This window comes from Cebus imitator, unplaced genomic scaffold (genome assembly GCF_001604975.1).
Source record: "Cebus imitator isolate Cc_AM_T3 unplaced genomic scaffold, Cebus_imitator-1.0 Scaffold160, whole genome shotgun sequence".
NCBI lineage: Eukaryota > Metazoa > Chordata > Mammalia > Primates > Cebidae > Cebus > Cebus imitator.
In genome coordinates, this window is record NW_016107475.1 from 2023559 (window position 1) to 2043217 (window position 19659).

At 38.8% G+C, this 19659-nt stretch overlaps 1 protein-coding gene and 1 non-coding gene across 3 annotated transcripts in view; one reads left to right on the forward strand and one right to left on the reverse strand.

The window, feature by feature from the left end:
- RTN4IP1 (reticulon 4 interacting protein 1) overlaps positions 1 to 19659 on the forward strand; it is a 56517-nt gene that overhangs the window by 12080 nt on the left and 24778 nt on the right. For both annotated transcript variants that reach the window (XM_017543759.2, XM_037743957.1), the window contains exons 4-5: positions 402 to 526; positions 16216 to 16264. In XM_017543759.2, coding sequence (XP_017399248.1) covers positions 402 to 526; positions 16216 to 16264 — 174 coding nt within the window. The remainder of the gene's footprint in view (positions 1 to 401; positions 527 to 16215; positions 16265 to 19659) is intronic.
- Positions 11977 to 12083, reverse strand: LOC119473452. The gene has a single exon (XR_005202674.1). It is a non-coding gene; the product is annotated as a U6 spliceosomal RNA (small nuclear RNA).

Consider the following 19659-nt stretch of genomic DNA (forward strand, 5'->3'; position numbering starts at 1 on the left):
ACTCCATCTCAAAAAAAAAAAAAAAGTCAACTAACACATATTTTATATGTTATGTGTATTGTATACTGTAGTCTTACAATAAAGGAAGCTAGAAAAAAGAAAGTGTTATTAAGAAAATCATAAAGAAAATTATACTTACTATTCATTAAGTGGATCATCATAAAGATTTTCATCCTTGTTTTCTTCATGTTGACTAAAAAGAGAAGGAGTAGGGAGAACAGGGGTTGATTTTGCTGGTCTCAGAGGTAGCAGAGGCAGGAAATCCATGTGTAAGTGGACTTGAGCAATTCAAACCCCGGTTGTTCAAGGGCCAGCTAGATTCCTGTGAAGGTAAATGTGCTTAATTGTGTTCATAGGTTTGCAAGTCATTGCGTGTTTCTGATTGTTGTCTTCTCACATAGGTTTCTCACAAACCCAAATCACTTACTCATACTCAAGCTGCCTCTTTGCCATATGTGGCTCTCACAGCCTGGTCAGCCATAAACAAAGTTGGTGGCCTGAATGACAAGAATTGCACAGGAAAACGGTAAGTGTATCAATCAGTGGCAGCATCTAAGCCTCTTTTCTTTCCTTCTGTAAGTTCCTTGCAGTAGATCTGTCAGAGCTTCGAAATTTAGGATTATTTACACGAACAGAGCTGTGCTAATATTTGAAAACAATTTCCAAAGAACTCTATTTGTGTCAGTTTGCACTTTCTTAGTTTCATTCAATAGATTCTCAGCCCAATCAATTGGGGAATTTTTTTCACTGAGATGTGTGGATGGAATGGACTTTAGGAGTCGGAACGTTCTAAAATAATGCAAAATTTTATATGTGATTCTCTGGGAAGAAGATCCATATCTTTTAATCAAATTCCTAGAAAGGTTAAGAATTGGCCAGGCACAGTGGCTCACATCTGTAATCCTAGCATTTTGGGAGTCCGAGGCGGGTGGATTGCTTGAGCTCAGGAGTTTGAGACCAGCCTGGGCAACATGGTGAAAACCCTGTCTTTACTAAAAATACAAAAAATTAGCTGGGCGTGGTGGCGTGAGCCTGTAGTTCCAGCTACTTGGGAGGCTGAGGCAGGAGAATCTCTTGAACCTGGGTGGGGGTGTGTGTGTGGAGGTTACAGTGAGCTGAAATTGCACCACTTCACTCCAGCCTGGGCAACAGAGCAAGACAACGTCTCAAAAAAAAAAAAAAAAAATTTATCCTATAGCGTTTCTAAAGAATGATGTCAAGGTGAAGATGTTTTTTCCCTGCCTTTTTGAGGAGTTATTCTAACCTATGAAGAGACTACAAAACTATTGAATATTCTTAAGTTCTCTCAGTCTCAATGCCTAATATCCATTAGATCAGTTCTGATTCCCAGTGCCTTGGGCGAGTGCTCATTTGGGTTAGTAGCAGCATGGTGACCAGAAATGTCTCAGATGTACTTGAGTTTATATCTAGATTCTATTGCTTTCCAGCTGGGTGACCTGCTCATTCACTTTTTTATGAGTTTTGTTTTGAAGGTTAAATGAGGTAATACACATTAAACTGGTGGCACAGTTTATGGCACATGGGAGGCACTCAGTAAATCGTGGTTACTATTGTTAGCAAGGAGATTATGGTGTTCTTTGTATTTTAGAAAGTTGCCATCATAGAGAAAACTGATGATTTTGTTTTCTGTTTAGAAAACTAGATACTAAGAACCATTTATGATTGTAAGGAAGGAAAAAGCTGGAGGTCAAACTATAATAAATTAAAATAACCTAGTTTTTGGGTTTTTTTTAATTACTAAAGATTATGCCGGTAACATAACTGAAGTCTGTGTCATTCTGTTCTGTTGTCATGAAACACTGCACTTTACATTCAATGTGTCGGGTGGTAGAGCATTAAATTTAATGCAAGTTTAATAGCTGTATTTTTGAAAGCTTGTGAAAGCTATTCATCTAATGAGGTGCTACCCTTTATCTTAGAATTCAAAGTAAATATTCTAAAGGTCAATCCTGCTTACTTTTTAAGCCATTGTAGCTTATCTTTCTTGAAATTGTCGTTTTGGTCAACGCTTTGTATAAATGAGATTGGTTTTGACCACATAGATTTTTCCAATGGTTTCCTTTAGTTAATAACCTTGCAAAAATCTTATTGAAGATTTTTAGACCTGTATTGTTATTGTAGACTCTGCAACAGCATTGATGTTTTATTGTTTTGTTTTTTCCCTTAAAAGCATTAGGCTTTATATGCCTGCATGACTATATGTGCACTATGGTTAGAGATCTCTCATTTCTTTTACTGGTTTAGGGCTCTCTCGACATACTTTTAATATACTGTAAAAAACAATTTAGAAGATAAGAAAAAAATTAAAAATTTAGAGACAAAGGTCTGTGTCTTCTCAGAGACATTGGTGTGAGTCCTGTTTATTGTTGGCTTTGTGGGTAATTCTTTGGTACTCTGTTATCTTCTGTTTAAGCAACAATGGCTTGCAAGTGGGAAATTGGAGCCCTGGGTCCTATTCTGCCATTAACTAACCAGGTGACCACATGCTATTTATTTGTGGTCTCTTTGTGGTTTCCTCTGAGTTAATGAGTATAGGACAGTGTAGGTTTTGAGGAGAGCTTTGAGAAATGGAAAGTTTTAGACCTTATTAGGTGATTATATGTTATATTGAGTTGGTTCTGTATTGATTTAGCCACATGTTAACCAATCTAGAGTGAAACCCATTGCAAAGAGTCCCAATAACTCATATCACGGACTTCTGCTGCATTCACATGTTGTGACCTGTAGGACACATTTGTCCTGAGTGACTCAGTGAGCACCGTGAGATGTTGCTGTTAGTCTGCTCAAGCTATTATGACAAAATAGCATAAACTGGTAGCTTAAAAACAACAGAAATGTGGCTGGGCGCAGTGGCTCACGCCTGTAATCCCAGCACTTTGGGAGGCCAAGGTGGGTGGATCATGAGATCAGGAGTTCAAGACCAGCTTAGCCAACATAGTGAAACCCCCGTCTCTACTAAAAATACACACGTTAGCTGGGTGTGGTGGCACATGCCTGTAATCCCAGCTACTCGGGAGGCTGAGGCAGGAGAAATGCTTGAACCAGGATCCAGGAGGTGGAGGTTGCAGTAAGCAGAGATTGCACCTCCAGCCTGGGCTACAGAGCAAGACTCTGTCTCCAAAAAAAAAAAAAAAAAAATGTGTTTCTCACAGTTGTGGAGGCTGGGAAGCCTGAAATCAAGGTGATGTCAGATTTTTTGTCTGATGAAGACCACCTTTTTGGTTCTTAGACAGTGCTTTCTCGTATTCTGGAAGAGGTGAGGATATCTCTGGGGCCTCTCTTATAAGGGCGCAAATCCCATTCATGAGGGTTCTGCTTGCATGACCTAATCACCCCACCTTCTAATACCATCAGCCTGGGGGTTATGATTTCAGCATATGAATTTTGATGGAACACAAACATTATAAACATTCAGACCATAGCACTTGCTGCTCTCAGAAATTTCAGTTTACTGAAATTACTACACATGGGTTATAATAATGGCCTACCTCTTTTAACTGCTTATTTGTGAGAATCATATGAGAGATGTGAGCACCTTAAAATACTGTAAAAATACTTTCAATGAAGAAATTCTGTAATGAGATTTTATTGTTCTTAAACTCAGAAGTTTCAGTGTCCAAAGTGGATTTTCAATTTACCTATTCATTGTGATTGATGGAGCATATTTTGGCTTCAATATGCTAAGCAATAACTGTTCTTTTTCTGTTAGCTACTGGCATTGAGACATGCTTTAGTCTGAACAAAGCAGGTCAGTGTTAGTTATCAAAGATGAATAACCTTTTTTTCCTAATCAGTTAATTTTTAAAAAAAACCCTAACTAACAACAACAAAAACACCCATCAGCACTTTGGAAGACTTTTAGAATTTCTTTATAGTAAACAGCTTATTTGAAATTAGGACAGATCTTTCTAAAGGTTCGATGATGTTTACCTTTTTTTCCCTTTGTTCTGTGTTTACTTTTCTGCAGCAGCTGAGTATCAGTGAACCAAGGAGATAGTTTCTTCTTGATGTTATATAATACTGTCATTTTGTCCACACATTGAAATCATTAGAAAATGTCAAGTGAAAATTACTTCCTTTTTATCAGCCTGTCTATAGTTTCTTCATGATTTATTCAATAGGAACACATAGATAACTTAGGGCTCTCAAGTAGAAATTTTTAAAATTATTACAATCTGATTTTTTAAAATATGGTAAGATTTGATGGTTTTATTTATTGATAGTGTCATGGGTGCACTTGAGTTTTTCATGCTCTGCCTGAAATTCATGTCTTGCTGGGAAGGTTGTACTTCACTCTGTTTGACAGAAGTATTAAAAGGTGTTAGGAAGCTGGGTGTGGTGGCACGCGCCTGTAGTCCCAGCTATTCGGGAGCCTTTGGCAGGAGGATCTCTTGAACCCAGGAGGCGGAGGTTGCAGTGAGCCGAGATCGCACCACTGTACTCCTGCCTGGGCGACAGGATTAAAAAAAAAAAAAAAAAAGTGGCTGGGGTGGGGGTTAGGAATTGAACTATTCCTTCTCCACAAAATAAATTTCACTTTTAAATTGTGTATACTTATAACTCAATGAAGTGAATTTAGGAATACTTCTTTACTTTTTTTTGAAATTAGTCTTTATGTCAGTAAAGTTTTGTCGTGTAAGTGTAAATTAGGTGTCTGATTAATTCTGTTATAGAATTAAAGAATTAGACAGGCCCCAACTTAAAAACATTGGGTTTACTCCCTACCAATATGCTTATATTAAAATGACAGCTTTCTTCTTTCAAATGCATTCTAAGGCCTGTTCTTCACCCACCACCACCTGTTTCTCCCCACTCCCCACCCCCACTACCCCTTTGGACTTTGGTTTTTCTTTTGGGCCTGACTGGGTTGTATTGTTGGGGGGCAAGGGGAAGTAGAAAGAAACCCTTGCTGTTTTCTTGCATGAACTAAGTATGGGGTTGAGGAGGATAGGATAGTGAGATTGGAGGCTCTGGCTTGGTCAGTGTGATGGAAATGAATTTTCCTTTGCTTCAGGGTCTGTTTTCCAGGGAGTCCTGTAGGCAGTGAGGGGGAGCTGGTGGGGGGGGCACCTAAAGGAATAGCAGAAACCTCAATCCTGGCAGTTTGTGTTTTACACAATAGCTTTCTAAGTGACTGGGTTAACTATCTTGTGAGGTTTAGAAGTCATTTACTCTTCAATGCACTGTAATCCAGCTTCTAGCCTTGCCTTTCAATTGCAGCTGCCCTCACTGGGGTCATAGCTGACTTAAGTTGCAAGCCCAAAGACATTTTTCAGTTCTTATTTGACCTCTTTGAAGTATCTGGCATTGATGACCACTTCTTAAATACTCACTTTTTGTATGGTTTCAGGGACATTAAGACTCTTAAGTTTTCTTTTTTGTTGTTTTTTGAGCATTTCTTGTCGTTTTTAGAAGCCCCCACTTCTTCCTTCAGCCCTTTAAATGTGCAGTTTTCCCAGTTTCCACTCTGTCCTTCCTTTTTGTTTCCCAGGGTTATCTCATCTACTCCCAGCTTCTGTTTATGGTTTGGTAACTTACAGATCTGTATTTCTAACTCCAGCCTCTCACTGAGTTCCAGTTAGATGTTCTCTTTGTATCTCAAACTCAACTTGAGCAAAACAAGACTTACCCACTACCACCCCAACTCTTCCTCTGTAATCCTAATGTCAGTTAGTTGTGGTTTACCCTAAGCCAAAGCCTGACATTGTTCGTAAACCCTGCTCTCTCACCTTCCACTGCACAACTCGTTATTGTGTCATGTAAAATGTAAGATTGTTGTGAAATTTGGAACAATGTCTTCCAAGTTCCTTTTATGTATAAGCTATGAGATTTGTGAACCCAAAATAGACCGGTCTCAGCCAATTTAGAAAGTTTATTTTGTTGGCCAGGCGTGGTGGCTCACACCTGTAATCCTAGCACTTTGGGAGGCCAAGGTGGGTGGATCACCTGAGGTCAGGAGTTCAAGACCAGCCTGGCCATCATGGTGAAACCCCATCTTAAAATTAATTTTTTTTTTTTTTTTTTTATCTTGTCAAGGTTAAAGACACGCCTGTGACACTGCCTCAGCAGGTCCCCATGATGGGCACCCCAGGTGGTCAGGGTGCAACTTGCTTTTATACATTTTTAGGAAGACAATACATTCATCAATACACGTAAGATTTACATTGGTTTGATCTTGAAGGGTGAGACTTCTTGAAGAGGTGCGGGCTTCTAGGTCATAGGTAGATTTAAAAATTTTCTGATTGACAGTTGGTTGAAAGATTTATTATCAGTAGAAAGGAATGTCTGGTTAAGATAAGGGGTTGGGCTGGGCACAGTGGTAAAAGCCTGTAATCCCAGCACTTTGGGAGGCCTTTGAGGTGGGCAGATCCCCTGAGGTCAGGAGTTGAAGACCAGCCTGGCCAACATCGTGAAAACCCATCTCTACTAAAAATACAAAAAATTAGCCAGGCATGGTAGTACGTGCCTGTAATCTCAGCTGCTTGGGAGGCTGAGACAGGAGAATCACTTGAACCCAGGAGGCAGAGGTTGCAGTGAGCCGAGATCATGCCACTGCACTCCTACCTGGGTGACACAACTAGTGAGACTCAAAAAAAATACAATAAGAAATAAAATGAATAGTGCTTTAGCAGCATCATTTGCTTGCAGTTTATGTGTTAATTTGATGTATCTTTGCATGTTCTTCACATGTACACCAAAACCTAATTTAAAATAAAATAAATGGGAAAAAATGAGAAAAAAAAAAAAAAAAAAAAAAAAGTAAAGGGTTGTAGAGACCTGGGTGTTGCCATGATGCAGATGAAGCCCCTAAGAAGAGAGTAGGCTGTAAACATTTCCTATTTCCTATCTGATGTAAAGTCTGTTTTGATGTTAAAATGCTGCTGGGGTATAATGAGGCCTGCAACCCCCTCTTCCATCATAGTCAGAACTAGATTTTCAGGCAACTCTGAATGTCCTTGGCCAGGAAGAGGAGTCCATTCACATGGTTGGGGGCCTTAGAATTTTTTTTTTGGCTTACAGATTTCAAAGCATTTTATGTTTTCTTGTGCACTGAATAAGCCCAAAACACTATCATATTTTAATCGACTATCCTGATTAACTAGTTTGTTGTTAACCTCTTCCATATAGTGATGTGTTATAAATTCTTACATTCTTTTAATTGGAGGAATAGTCCACAAACTAGCTTCCGGCTTTGTACATTTCAAACCTTGTTTAACTTTATTTCTCCGTCACTACTCACATGGTCCTGTGCTGTGCGCAGTGATACACAGCCTTAAAGAAATGCCATGTTGCTTAGGTGAGTTGACTTAGAGGTAGGAAGAAATTCCTAGAAGGCATTTCTTAAACTAGGACAGCTAGGGATAACTTAACTCTGTATGGAAGTGACTATGAAACCACATCAGTATTTTCCACTAAACCCCAAACAAGTGTATTTCTAATTGATTTCCCTTTAGCCAGATCTACTATCACCTGAGAAGAAAGCAAGAATGATGAAGAAAAGTGAAAAAAGACCAATCTTATCTGATTGTGGTTAGCATATCTTTTACAAATTTTACAAAAACATATGTCTGTGAAAATATATTGTTAGGGCTCCTCTGTGGGCCTTGTGTAAGTGAAGGCCTTCAGCCTCATTGGCTGCATAGTAAATCCTTCTCTGACCACACTGCTTCTGTCACACACCCTATTGTCACCCATCGCAAACATTTCTTTTCTTTTTTGTTGTTTTTGGAGATGGAGTCTTGTTGTGTCACCCAGGCTAGAGTGCAGTGGCATGAATTCAGCTCACTGCAACCTCCGCCTCCCGGGTTCCAGCGATTCTCCTGCCTCAGCCTCTGAGTAGCTGAGATTACAGGTGCCCGCCACCATGCCCAGCTAATTTTTGTATTTTTAGTAGTGACGGGGTTTCACCATGTTGACCAGGCTGGTCTCAAACACCTGACCTCAGGTGATCCACCTGCCATCAGGTGATCCACCTGCCTCAGCCTCCCAGAGTGCTGGGATTACAGGTGTGAGCCACTACGCCCAGCCCATCACAAGCATTTCTTCCCTGTCTGCTTCTGTATAAGATTGAAGGAACCAGTGATTTGGGACAGTCCCCATTGCTTATCCCATTTGAGGGGATACACTCCTAGTACTCCTGGTTAAAATTCTGAATACACTTCAGATAACAAAGCCATTGTTATCCTGTGTTTAAAGTTCTTTGTTGATTATGGGTTAACTAAACCTTCATAAATGGCTTACCCTGGCCACCTTACCAAGATATATAAATAACTTTGTTTTCTTGGGAAAATGTGTTTCAATTTCTAAACATTTAATTCACACGCAAACTCTTCTGTAAATTGGGGAATGTCAACATGAATTACAGAAGAGGACACACAAATCTAGGCTATCTTGGTCTCCTTTGGTTGATTTGTTTTATAGCTATATTTTTCAACTTAGATTAAGTTTCTCACTCACTTTAAGACAGTAAACCTGGCATATTATGCTAAAATACCTTGCTATCTTTTATCCATTTTTCCCCCAGATTTAAAAGTAGTGTGTGTTTCAGAACCTCCACAAGGCTGAGAAATAAAAGTAGTGTGTGAAGCTGAAAGATGAGATACATTTTCAGCATAATCTTTATTTCTTAAAACCATTTGTTTCTACTGATGGTCGATTTTATCATATTTAGATCATCTTTGTTTCTAAATCATTAGGATTTAATAGATGACACTCTAATCTTATAATGTGGCTTTTTTTCACTGTAAATCTGGGACAATCATGAATGCCATATATTTCTTTTAGAAAGGTGGAGAAACAAAACATAAGTTTAAACTAGATGGAAAGCACCTGTTCTGTTTCATTGACTCCTAGAGTACACTTCTGTCACCATCATTTCATAGGTGACAAATCTGAGTCCCAGGGATTCCCTGAGAGAGTTGAGACCTGAACCCAGGACTGTAGATATCCAGCCCTGGCATTCAAAGATTTTTGGGTTCAAGTCAGAATATGGAAACTTGAAGATGATTCTCTACTTCTGGATGTCTTGCTGTTTTGTAGCATGTTTTTTTTTTCTTTTTTTAATTTGTAAGGCAGCTAAGGTGTTGGTGCTCTACCTCATAAGATTACAATACTGAAAACTGTGATTGTAGAGGACTTAGGTGCCCAAATGCCAAATAAAAAGTGACCCAGTCCTGGAAAAGAAGCCAACATTGCTTCAGTGCTTTATTGTAAGTTTAGAGAGAATTCAGAGATTAGATAGAAAGGACAGGGCAAGTTAGATTTTAGGCTTTAAGAATGCCTAAGTAGTATAATACTTATTCATATTTTCCTCATATTTAAAAAATATCTGTCACTAGTATAATCCCCTCTGACTTCCAAAGAAGCTCTGTATGTGTACTTAAGAAGTACTAGAGGCATGCAGTGAAAAACCTTGGCAAATTTGAATAACAGTGCTTTTTTCAAATAGAGTCTTTCTGTGCACTTTATGTAAACCAACAAATAGAGCACAAGTTTCTTCACTATCACAAACAGGCTTTTACATCAATGAGATTTGAATATATAGTGTGGCCATTACAGTAAGCTAGGTAAAAAGTATTCCCCACTGTGTAGGACTTAAGTGAAGGGCCACTGGGAGGTCAGCAACAGCAGTAGCTTCCCCTTGCATTGAACGTGCTGTGAAGAATACAACAAGAAAGATTAGTTCATCCACAAGACTTCAAACCTTAGAAGACCAACTGGCTTATTGTTGGCTTGAAAATTTATTTTGCCTACTGTCCTTTTGGGGACTTTGAGGAACGATATGGGCCCTGGTTGAACCTGCACAATATGGAGTTTATGGGACAAAAAAACGATGTGTCCTCAGGGCTTCTTCACAAGCTAACAGCGCTTCATTCATTGGGCCTGCTCCTTCCTGCTTTTACACTTGGAGTTGCCATCATGTGGCAGCACGAGGAACTGAAGCTGCTGTTGCAGAACCACTCCAGCTAAGCCCTGCTGTGTAAAACAAAGTTTTGCTTTTTTATTTGAGGGAATGTCATTGCTTTTGATCAAGAGTTATGGGGAAGAGATAAACTAACAATAATGAGGTTGGAGATGTATTTGGCAGTTGGATCCTGAAGTAGCCTTTATTATCCAACATTCACAGGGAGAGAATTAGAAATTATCTTTAAGCTTTTCTTTGCTGGAAGAAACGTTAATGCAGTCTTTCAAGTAGCCAGGCGATCCCCTCACTTGAGGTAGTAGCATTTGTTGCCTTGATTGTAGGGCATATGCTAATTGGATGATTTCTTTTTTCCTTTATTTAGAGACAAGGTCTCACTCTGTCACCCAGGCTGGAGTACAGTGGCACAATCAAAGGTCACTGAAGCCTCAAACTCCTGGGCTCAAGCCATCATCCCACCTCAGCACCACCATGCCTAGATAATTTATTTTTTGTTTTTTGTAGAGATGTGATCTCATTATGTTGTCCAGGCTGGTCTTTAACTCTTGGGCTCAAGCAATCTTCCTGCCTCAGCCTCCCAAAGTGTGGGATTATAGGTGTAAACCACCATGTCTGGCCATGGATGATTTTTAAAGTCAAGGAACTTTGATCCGGCATCTGCTACATCCAGGGTACTGTGGCCAGTGCAGGGCATAATAGGTTTCTTACCTTAAAAGCTTGCAGAATATTCTGGTTGGGAAGTAGGATGTGCGGCACAGATAACAAGTTCCAGGCTAAGATTAACGGTATTGTAGAGTAAAACTGGGACTTGGGCCTTCAAGGGAAGGAAGCCGATGTGCACGCAATGTGGGGGGAAGAATGAGGGGGACAGGGTCTCGGAGGAAGAGAGTTCTATTCAGGAAATAGTGAGAGGAAAAATTGGGGAGTGGAGATAATATATTGTGAGGAACTTAAATGAGAATTTGACTAGCAACACTTCTGTAAGAATGGACAAAAGTAAGAGGGTAAAATATTTCGTGGGGGAATTAATTTTTGGATGTATCTGTGAAGCAGTTTTAATACTTTTTTCTCTCATTTAGAAAGTACTAAAGCTATGTTTAAATTATCAGGGCAAAAGGTACTTTACCTCTGCCCTCTGAAGGTTCTATAACTGAGTCTGCTGAAATAAACTGATAATAGATTAACAGGAGAAAAGTCATACATATTTATTTATTTCCTTTCATTATTGATATGTAATAATTATACACATTTATGGGGTATAGTATGATATTTCAGTACATGGATACCATGTGTAATGATCAAATAAGAACAATCAGCATGTCCTTCAAGTCAAACATTGATTATTTCTTTGTGTTGGGAACATTAAAAATCCTCTCTTCTAGTTTTTTGAGAGTATACAATAAATTATTATTAACTATATTCACCCTGTAGTTCTGTGGAGTACTAGAACTTATTCTTCCTATCTAGCTGTAATTTTGTATTTGTTAATCAACCTCACCCTGTTCTTCCCTCCCTGCTACCCTTCCCAGTGTCTGATAAACCACAATTCTACTCTCTGCTTCTGTGACTTCAACCTTGTCTAGCTCCCCCTTGAGTGAAAACATGGTATTTATCTTCTTGTGCCTGACTTATTTCACTTAACAGAGTGTCCTCCAGGCTCATCTCTGTGGCCATGAATGACAGAATTTCATTCTTACCTTTTTATGGTCGAATAGTATTACATCATATATATATATCATATTTTCTTTATCTGTTTATCTGTTAATGTACATTGAGGTTGATTCCATATCTTGGCTATTGTGAACAGTGTTGTATTAAACATGGGAATGCAAGCATGTCTTTGATATACTGATCCTCCTTTCTCTGGATAAATACTCAGCATTAGGATTGCTGGATCTTATGGTAGTTTTACTTTTAGGGAAAGCTTCATACTGTTTTTCATATTGGCTGTACCAGCTTACATTCCCACCAAAGATGTGTAAGAGTCCCCTTTTCTCTGCATCCTTTCCAATATTTATATTTTTTGGTATTTTTTCTATATGGAAGCCTTCACAAATTTACATGTCATTCTTGCTCAGGGACCATGCTAATCATCTTTGTGTCATTCCAGTTTTAGTATAGGTGCTGCCTAGGCAAGCCCTGTTTTTTGTCTTTTTGGTTATAGCCATTCTAACTACGGTGAGGTATCTCATTATGGTTTTAATTTGATTTCCCTGATTATTAGTGATGTACAGCATTTTTTCCTAGCTTGGCCGTTTTTCTTTTTTTGAGAAATGTCTATTCAGACCATTTGTGCATTTTAAATTACTAGTTTTTCTTTTTGTTGTTGAGTTTTTGAGTTCCTTATATATTCTGTATAGTAGTCCTTTGTTGGTTGTAGAGTTTGGATATGCTTTCTCCTATTCTGCGGGTTGCCTCTTCATTGGTTTCATCTGCTGAACAGAGCTTTTTAGTTTGATATAATCCTATTTATTAATGTTTTTGTTGCCTGTGCTTTTGAAGTCTTACCTATAAAATTTTTGCTTATATTCCCGTATGCTTTCGTCTAATAGTTTTGTTTTGGGTTTTATGTTTAAGTCTTTAATTCATTTTGAGTTGGTTTTTATATATGGTGAGAAATGGGAATCTATAGTTTCCATTCTTCTGCATATGGATACCCAATTTTCTCAGCACCAATTATTGAATAAATTATCCTCTCCCCAACATAAGTTCTTGTAGCCTTTGTTGTAAATTAGTTGGCTATAAATAGTTGGATTTATTTCTAGATTCTTTATTTTGTTCCATTGGTCCATGTGTCTGTTGTTATACTAGTACCATGTTGTTACCATGTTGTTTTGGTTATTTTAGCTTTGTGGTATAGTTTGAAGTCAGAAAGTGTGTGTGATGCCTCCTGCTTTTTTATTTTTGTGCATATTGTTTTGGTTATTCAGGGTCTTTTGTGGTTCCATGCAAATTTTAGGATTAAGAAAATTTTGGGAAGAATGTCATTTGTATTTTAAGAAGGCTTGCATTAAATCTGTAGATTGCTTTAGGTGGTTTGGTCATTTTAACAACATTTATTTTTACCAATCCATGAGCATAGGATGTCTTTCCATTTTTTTGTGTTTTCAATTTGTGTATTTATTTAATTTACATGTATTTTTTTTGAGACAGGCAGGTCTTGAACTCCTGAACTCAAGTGATCCTCCCTCTTTGGCCTCCCAAAGTGCTGGGATTAGAGGCCTAAGCCACTGTGCTCAGCCCTCTTTATTTCTTTTATCAGTGTTTCTAGTTTTCATTATATAAATCCTTTACCTCCTTGGTTAAATTCAGTCCTAAGTGATTTTTGTGTAGCTATTGTAAACAAAATTGATTTCTACTGGTTTTTAAATTTTTATTTATATGTATTTATTTTAAAAAATTCTTTTTGACGACAGTCTTGTTCTGTCACCCAGGCTGGAGGGCAGTGGCACAATCTTGGCTCACTGCAACCTCTACCTTCCTGGGCTCAAGCGATCCTTCTACCTCAGCCTCCCAAATAGCTGGGACTACAGGTGTGTGCCACCATGCCCAGCTAATTTTTGTATTTAGTAGAGATGAGGTTTCACTGTGTTGGCCAGGCTGGTCTTGAACTCCTGGAATCAAGTGATCTGCCTGTCTCAGCCTCCTGATTACGGGTGTGAGCCACTGCTCCTGGCTGCTACTGATTTTTGTGTGTTGATTTTGTATTGTGCTACTTTAATGAATCTGTTTATCAGTTCTAAGAGGTTTTTGGTGGAGTCTTTTGTTTTTTCTATATATAAGATCGTGTCATCTGCAAAGGGGGACAATTTGACACCCTCTTTTCCAATTTGGATGCCCTTTATTTCTTTCTCTTGTCTAATTGCTCTGACTGTTACTTCTAGTACTTTTTCCTGTAGATGTATCGGTTGTGTTTGAGTAGAGTGCTTTGGCCTTGTTCCTGGGTGAGCACGGTCACGTAGTCTGGGTGTATGATTTCTGGGTGACAAACAGCCATCAGTGGTGTTAGTGAATTCCTCAGTGGCTTACGCTGTAGTTTGTGGAGGCTGTTGGGTGCTTTTGTTGGACACAGCGATCTGGGCAGTCTGGTCCTCAGGTCACTAGGTGGCACATGTGGCTACATGGCATTCCTGCTGTTGATGTGGGTGGCAGGCTTTTAGTGTACTAGTCCTCAGGACCCTGGTCAGCATGCCTGAGGGCTAGCAGTGGTGGTTGTGGGCTCTGGGTGAACTGGTCCTCTAGTCTCTGCACTGCATGCATGGCTATATGGCAGCTCTACGTCTGGAGGGGTGGGGTCACTGTCAGGGTTGGTGGCAACAGACCTGGGTAGGTAATAATGTGCAGGTGCATGGAAGTCACACAAGGTATGAAACTTGAAGAAGGGCCAAATAGGTGATGCCTAAATACCCTCTTCATAGGGGAGAGGGAAGGGGAATGTGTAGGCAATTTTGGAGGAAGAGTAAATTATTTTGAAGGGAGATGATTGGGCCCAAAGAACAGACAATAGCCTAGGACAAAATTCACCTGGTCTATGGCTGTGGCACCTACTCTAGTCTTGTTTCATGTGAGTTAATTTTCTGTGTTTGATAAGAGTATAGGGAGGGGGCCCAAGAAAATAGCATTCCTTCTGAGGGAACTTCAGAGAAATCCTCTCTTTGCACTTCAGGAGAAACAAAGGGTTGACAGACTGTGGCCGGGGGTGATTAGAGAAGGTCAGAGAGACCTTCATTCTGAGGCTGCTCCTTTACTTCAAACTACTGAGCATGTCAAAGTGCTATACTTTGGTTTGTTTTCTGAGCCCCAACAGGATCTTTAAAATTTCTTGCATTCTTTATAATTTTGGAAATTATAAATTCTTCTAGAAGGAATACAATTTGCCAGGAGACTTGTTTTAATTACGTTTAATGGTTTTAATTTCAAAGGGAACAACTGGCTCAGATATTTTAGTGGTAACTTTTGAGCTATAAATAAGAGTGACAAACAGCCTTCTGTGATTTGGGCAAGATAGAAAAAAATGAAATGAAACTAGTGTTAAGGTTATAGACAGAATGCATGTTCCAAGATTTGGTGTACTTGCTAGAGATGGGGGCAGAATTCCCTGCACTTTCCAGCAGCCAAGGCAATAGGGACCCACAGTAGCAGTGACTCAATTTATGGTGACGTTAAATAGGATAGATACTTCTACCACTTAGTGTTCAGAAAAATGTTTTTTTGTAAGCCATCATAAAGAGACTTCTCATGAAGAATTCTGTCAACCATATCCCCTTAGCTAATACAGTATCAGATATCAATCCCTTTTTATAATGTCCCTCAGCCTTGATCAGTAGTGTGACACCAAAGTACAGTACAAATAATTTTCTGGGGACTTGAAACCATCCAGTCCAAGTAGGCAATTCTCTGAAGCTCTACCTTAATTTAAGAATAAAGTATAACAGCAGGTAAAGCAGTTTCTTGACCGGTGATTCTCTTTTGGATTACACACTTCTTTGGGAAATGGTTGATAGATCTATATTTCTTTCCTTCTCAGTGCACATATGCATAATCACACACATTTTACGTGTTATTTTAGGAAATTCACAATTTCAGAGAGTTCATAATCCCTTACCCTATCCCTCACCTCCTCACCCTTGTCCCACTCCTCAACCCTCCTGCCCTGACTGATCCAGGCTGAGCACCCTGGTCTTCAGGGCTGTCATGAGTAAACATGGTAAGAACATGCAGTATGAAGATGGTTGGGCTGGTTGGACACATTCCTCTGCTTTAACAGGAAGCCATTTTGAGGATGGAAATTGATTTTCATTTATAAAAGTTGAACTTGATAGGACATGTCTGAACAAAAGATGTTTATTTCTCTTTGGTGGGAATGTAGTCAGGAATGTGATTTTTCTTAGAGAACAGCTAAGCATAGCAAACTTAAAAAGGGCCCCAAATCTCCCTCTTATAGGGGAAGCTCTAATAATTTTAGCCTAGAAAAATTATAAGGCAGATGTTACAAAGGACCATCTGAGCTATCTTAAACTAACAAATTATTGGTATTTTTGGTATTTGATATTTTTGCTACAGAGATCATAGAATGTCTAACTTTAAGCACTTATAGTTTCTTGGTGAACCTAAAATAAAATCCTTGTGTAATATAACCTTTGGAAGCTGAATAATGTTATTTTATTTTAGAATTATTTATCATCATATCATTAACCAGTTATATGTTGAAGACATTTATCCAGTTATATCTGCTTTAGATTCTCATTAATTGTGGTTTCTTTGTATTGCAGTGTTCTAATCTTAGGCGCTTCAGGCGGAGTTGGTACTTTTGCTATACAGGTAAAAACATTTTTTAATCTTGTGAATAGGAGGATTTTGTTTACATGAATTTATAAGATAAATTATTTCTCCTTAAAAGCTGAGAGAAGGGTAGGTCTGGTAAATGCGCTGTAATTTCAGCTTGTTCTGTAAGAGGAAAATGTTCTTTTTTTCAATTAAAAAAAATTACTTTTTAGAGACAGAGCCTTGCTGTGTCACCCAGGCTGGAGTGCAGTGGCACAGTCATAGCTCACTGTAAGGAAAATATTCTAATGTAGAAGGAAGCATTAATCTTTCTAGTAGTTTAATATGAGTGGGTGTGTAGATGTCCTATAACAAATGTAGGAAAGCTTTTAGGAAGGAAGAACATGGGCAGTGCAGGTAGATGAAAGTTTGCAATTTGGTAGGAAACAGCCAATGTCAAAAATTAATGTTAGTTTCCAATCAAAATTTTTGCAAATGTAGAAAAAAAGCCTGCAAATGTAGAAACTGATAAGCTGATTCTAAATAGAAATACAGTAGTTAAAATGGCAATACTCCCCCAAAGTGATTTATAGATTTAGTGCAGTCCCTATCAAAATTCCAGCTGCTGCTTTTTGCTTTGCATAGATGGACAAATTTATCCTAAAACGCATATGGAATCATAGGGGACCCCAAATAGCCAAACAGTCTTGAAAAAGAATAAAGGTGGAGGACTCACACTTGCTGATTTCAAACTTACTACAGAGCTACAGTAATCAAAACATAAGGGTAGACTTACAGCCCAATGGAATAGAACTGAGCATCCAGAAATAAACCCATACCTCTGTGGTCAATTGATTCTGACAAGAATGCAAGACCATTAAATGGGGAAAAGAATAGTCCTTTCAACAAATACTGCTGGAACAACTAGATATCCATATGCAAAAGAATGAAGTTGAGCCCCCACCTCACATCATATTTAAAAAAAAAAAAATACTCTCAAGGCCAGGTGTGATGGTTCATATCTGTTATCCCTGCACTTTGGGAGGCCAAGGTGGGAGGATCACTTCAGGTCAGCAGTTCAAGACCAACCTGGCTAATATGGTGAAACTCTCTCTCTACTAAAAATACAAAAATTAGTTGGACATGGTGGTGTGTGCCTATAATTCCAGTTATTCAGGCAGCTAAGGCAGGAGAATTGCTTGAACCTGGCAAGTGGAGGTTGCCGGGAGCCTAGATCGTGCCACTGCTCTCCGACCTGGGTGATGAGTGAGACTCTGTTTCAAAAAAGCAAAAACAAAAACAAAAAAACCTCAAAATGGATCAAAGATCTAAATATAAGAACTAAAACTATAAAACTTTTAGAAGAGTAGGCAGGGAAATGGAAAATAAAAGTCCTAGAAGAAAATGTAGGAGAAAATCTTCATGACCTTAGATTTGGCAACAGATTTTTAGATATGATACCCAAAGCACAAGGAATCAAAAAAGTAGATTGTATTTCATCAAAATTAAAAAAAATTTTTTTTGTACGTCAAAGGGCACTATCAAGAAAGTGAAAAGACAACCCATAAAAGGGAAGAAAATATTTGCAAATCATTTATCTGATAAGGGTCTAGTATCCAGAATATATAAAGAACTCTTTTGACTTAACAACAAAAAGACAGCAGTTTTTAATTAGCCAAGAACTTGAACTGATATTTCTCCAAAGAATATATACAAGTGGCCAGTAAGTCCATGTAAGGATGGTCAGTATCTTTATTCATTAGGGAAATGCAAATCCAAACCACAATGAGATACTGTGTCTTTTTTTGAGATGGAGTCTTGCCCTGTTGCCCAGGCTGGAATACAGTGGTGCCATCTTGGCTCATTGCAACCTCTGCCTCCTGGGTTCAAGTGATTCTCCTGCCTCAGCTTCCCAAGTAGCTGGGATTACAGGCATGCACCACCATGCCTGGCTAATTTTTGTATCTTTAGTAGAGATGGGATTTCACTATGTTGACCAGGCTGGTCTTGAACTTCTGACCTCGTGATCCTCCCGCCTCAGCCTCCCAAAGTGCTGGGATTACACAGTGCCCAGCCAATACTGTGTCTTATAATAAAAAACAAACACAGAAAATAAAAAATGTTAGCAAAGATGTAAATAAATTAGAACACTCATACATTGCTGATGGGAAGTTAAAATGGTGCAGACACTGTGGAAGAATTTGTTGGGTCCTCAAAATGTTAAACATAGAATTACCATATGACCTAGCAATTCCATTCTTAGGTATATAGCCAAGAAATGAAAACATACATTTAAGCCTAATCTTATTCATGAATAACATAGCAGCATTATTCATAATAGTGAAAAAAGTGGAAATAACTAATGTTTATCAATTGATGAATGGATAAACAAAATGTGGTATATATATATATACAATGGAATATTATTCAGCCATAAAAAAGAATAAAATACTGATGCATGATACAGCATGGATGAATCTTCTAAACATGCCAAATGAGAAAAACCCAGAAATAAAAGGTCCTACATATTGTATGATTCCATCTATATCTTATGTCTAGAATAGGCAAATCCACAGAAACAAAGCAGATTAGTGGTTGTCAGGGGTTGGGGGTGGATGGAGAAAGGAGTGGGGGCATGAGGCTTATTCTTGGGGCAATTAAATATTATGGAATTAGACAGTGGTGACAGTTACACAACATTGTTAATGTATGAGAGGCCACTGTGTACTTTGAATATTTTTAAATTGTGAAAATGGTGATGTATATGAATTTTACCTTAAATAAAATGAAACAAGAAGTTCCACAAGCCTCCAGGAACACCATGGGGCCCAGTGGCTGCTTGTCTTCTGGTCAGATGTGTAACTGAATGGCTCCTGGAAGAGGGAGCTTGATTAAGCCTCAGGATGAGGGAAGAGAGCCTTTCCCCCAATGTGGGGCTAGTGAGTAGCCTCAGAGGCCACATTACGTTCCAGGAGGGAGGTTTGGGTGTTACAGACCACCCCAGACACACCTTAGACTTTCTGAGAACGCAGATGGTGCTGGGGGTCTCCTGTCTGTCTGTTGACTGAGTTGGGTGAAGGAGGTGAGGATTCCTGGCGATGCACACTTTAACTTTTAATTCATCATTTGATAACCAGGATCCAGTCCAGAGGCTTGGTAAATATGAGTTGAATGAATAAGTACATAGAAGAAAGGAAAAGAGGGAGAGAGGCAAAAAGAAAAGAGAAATATCATACATAGTAGGTTAGAGTATAAATTGGTACAGCCACTTAAGAAAACCATTTGGCATCTATTAAATCCGAGCATAAATTGTAAAATTTCTTAAAAACAAAAGGACAGCCGGGCGCGGTGGCTCAAGCCTGTAATCCCAGCACTTTGGGAGGCCGAGGCGGGTGGATCACGAGGTCAAGAGATCGAGACCATCCTGGTCAACATGGTGAAACCCCGTCTCT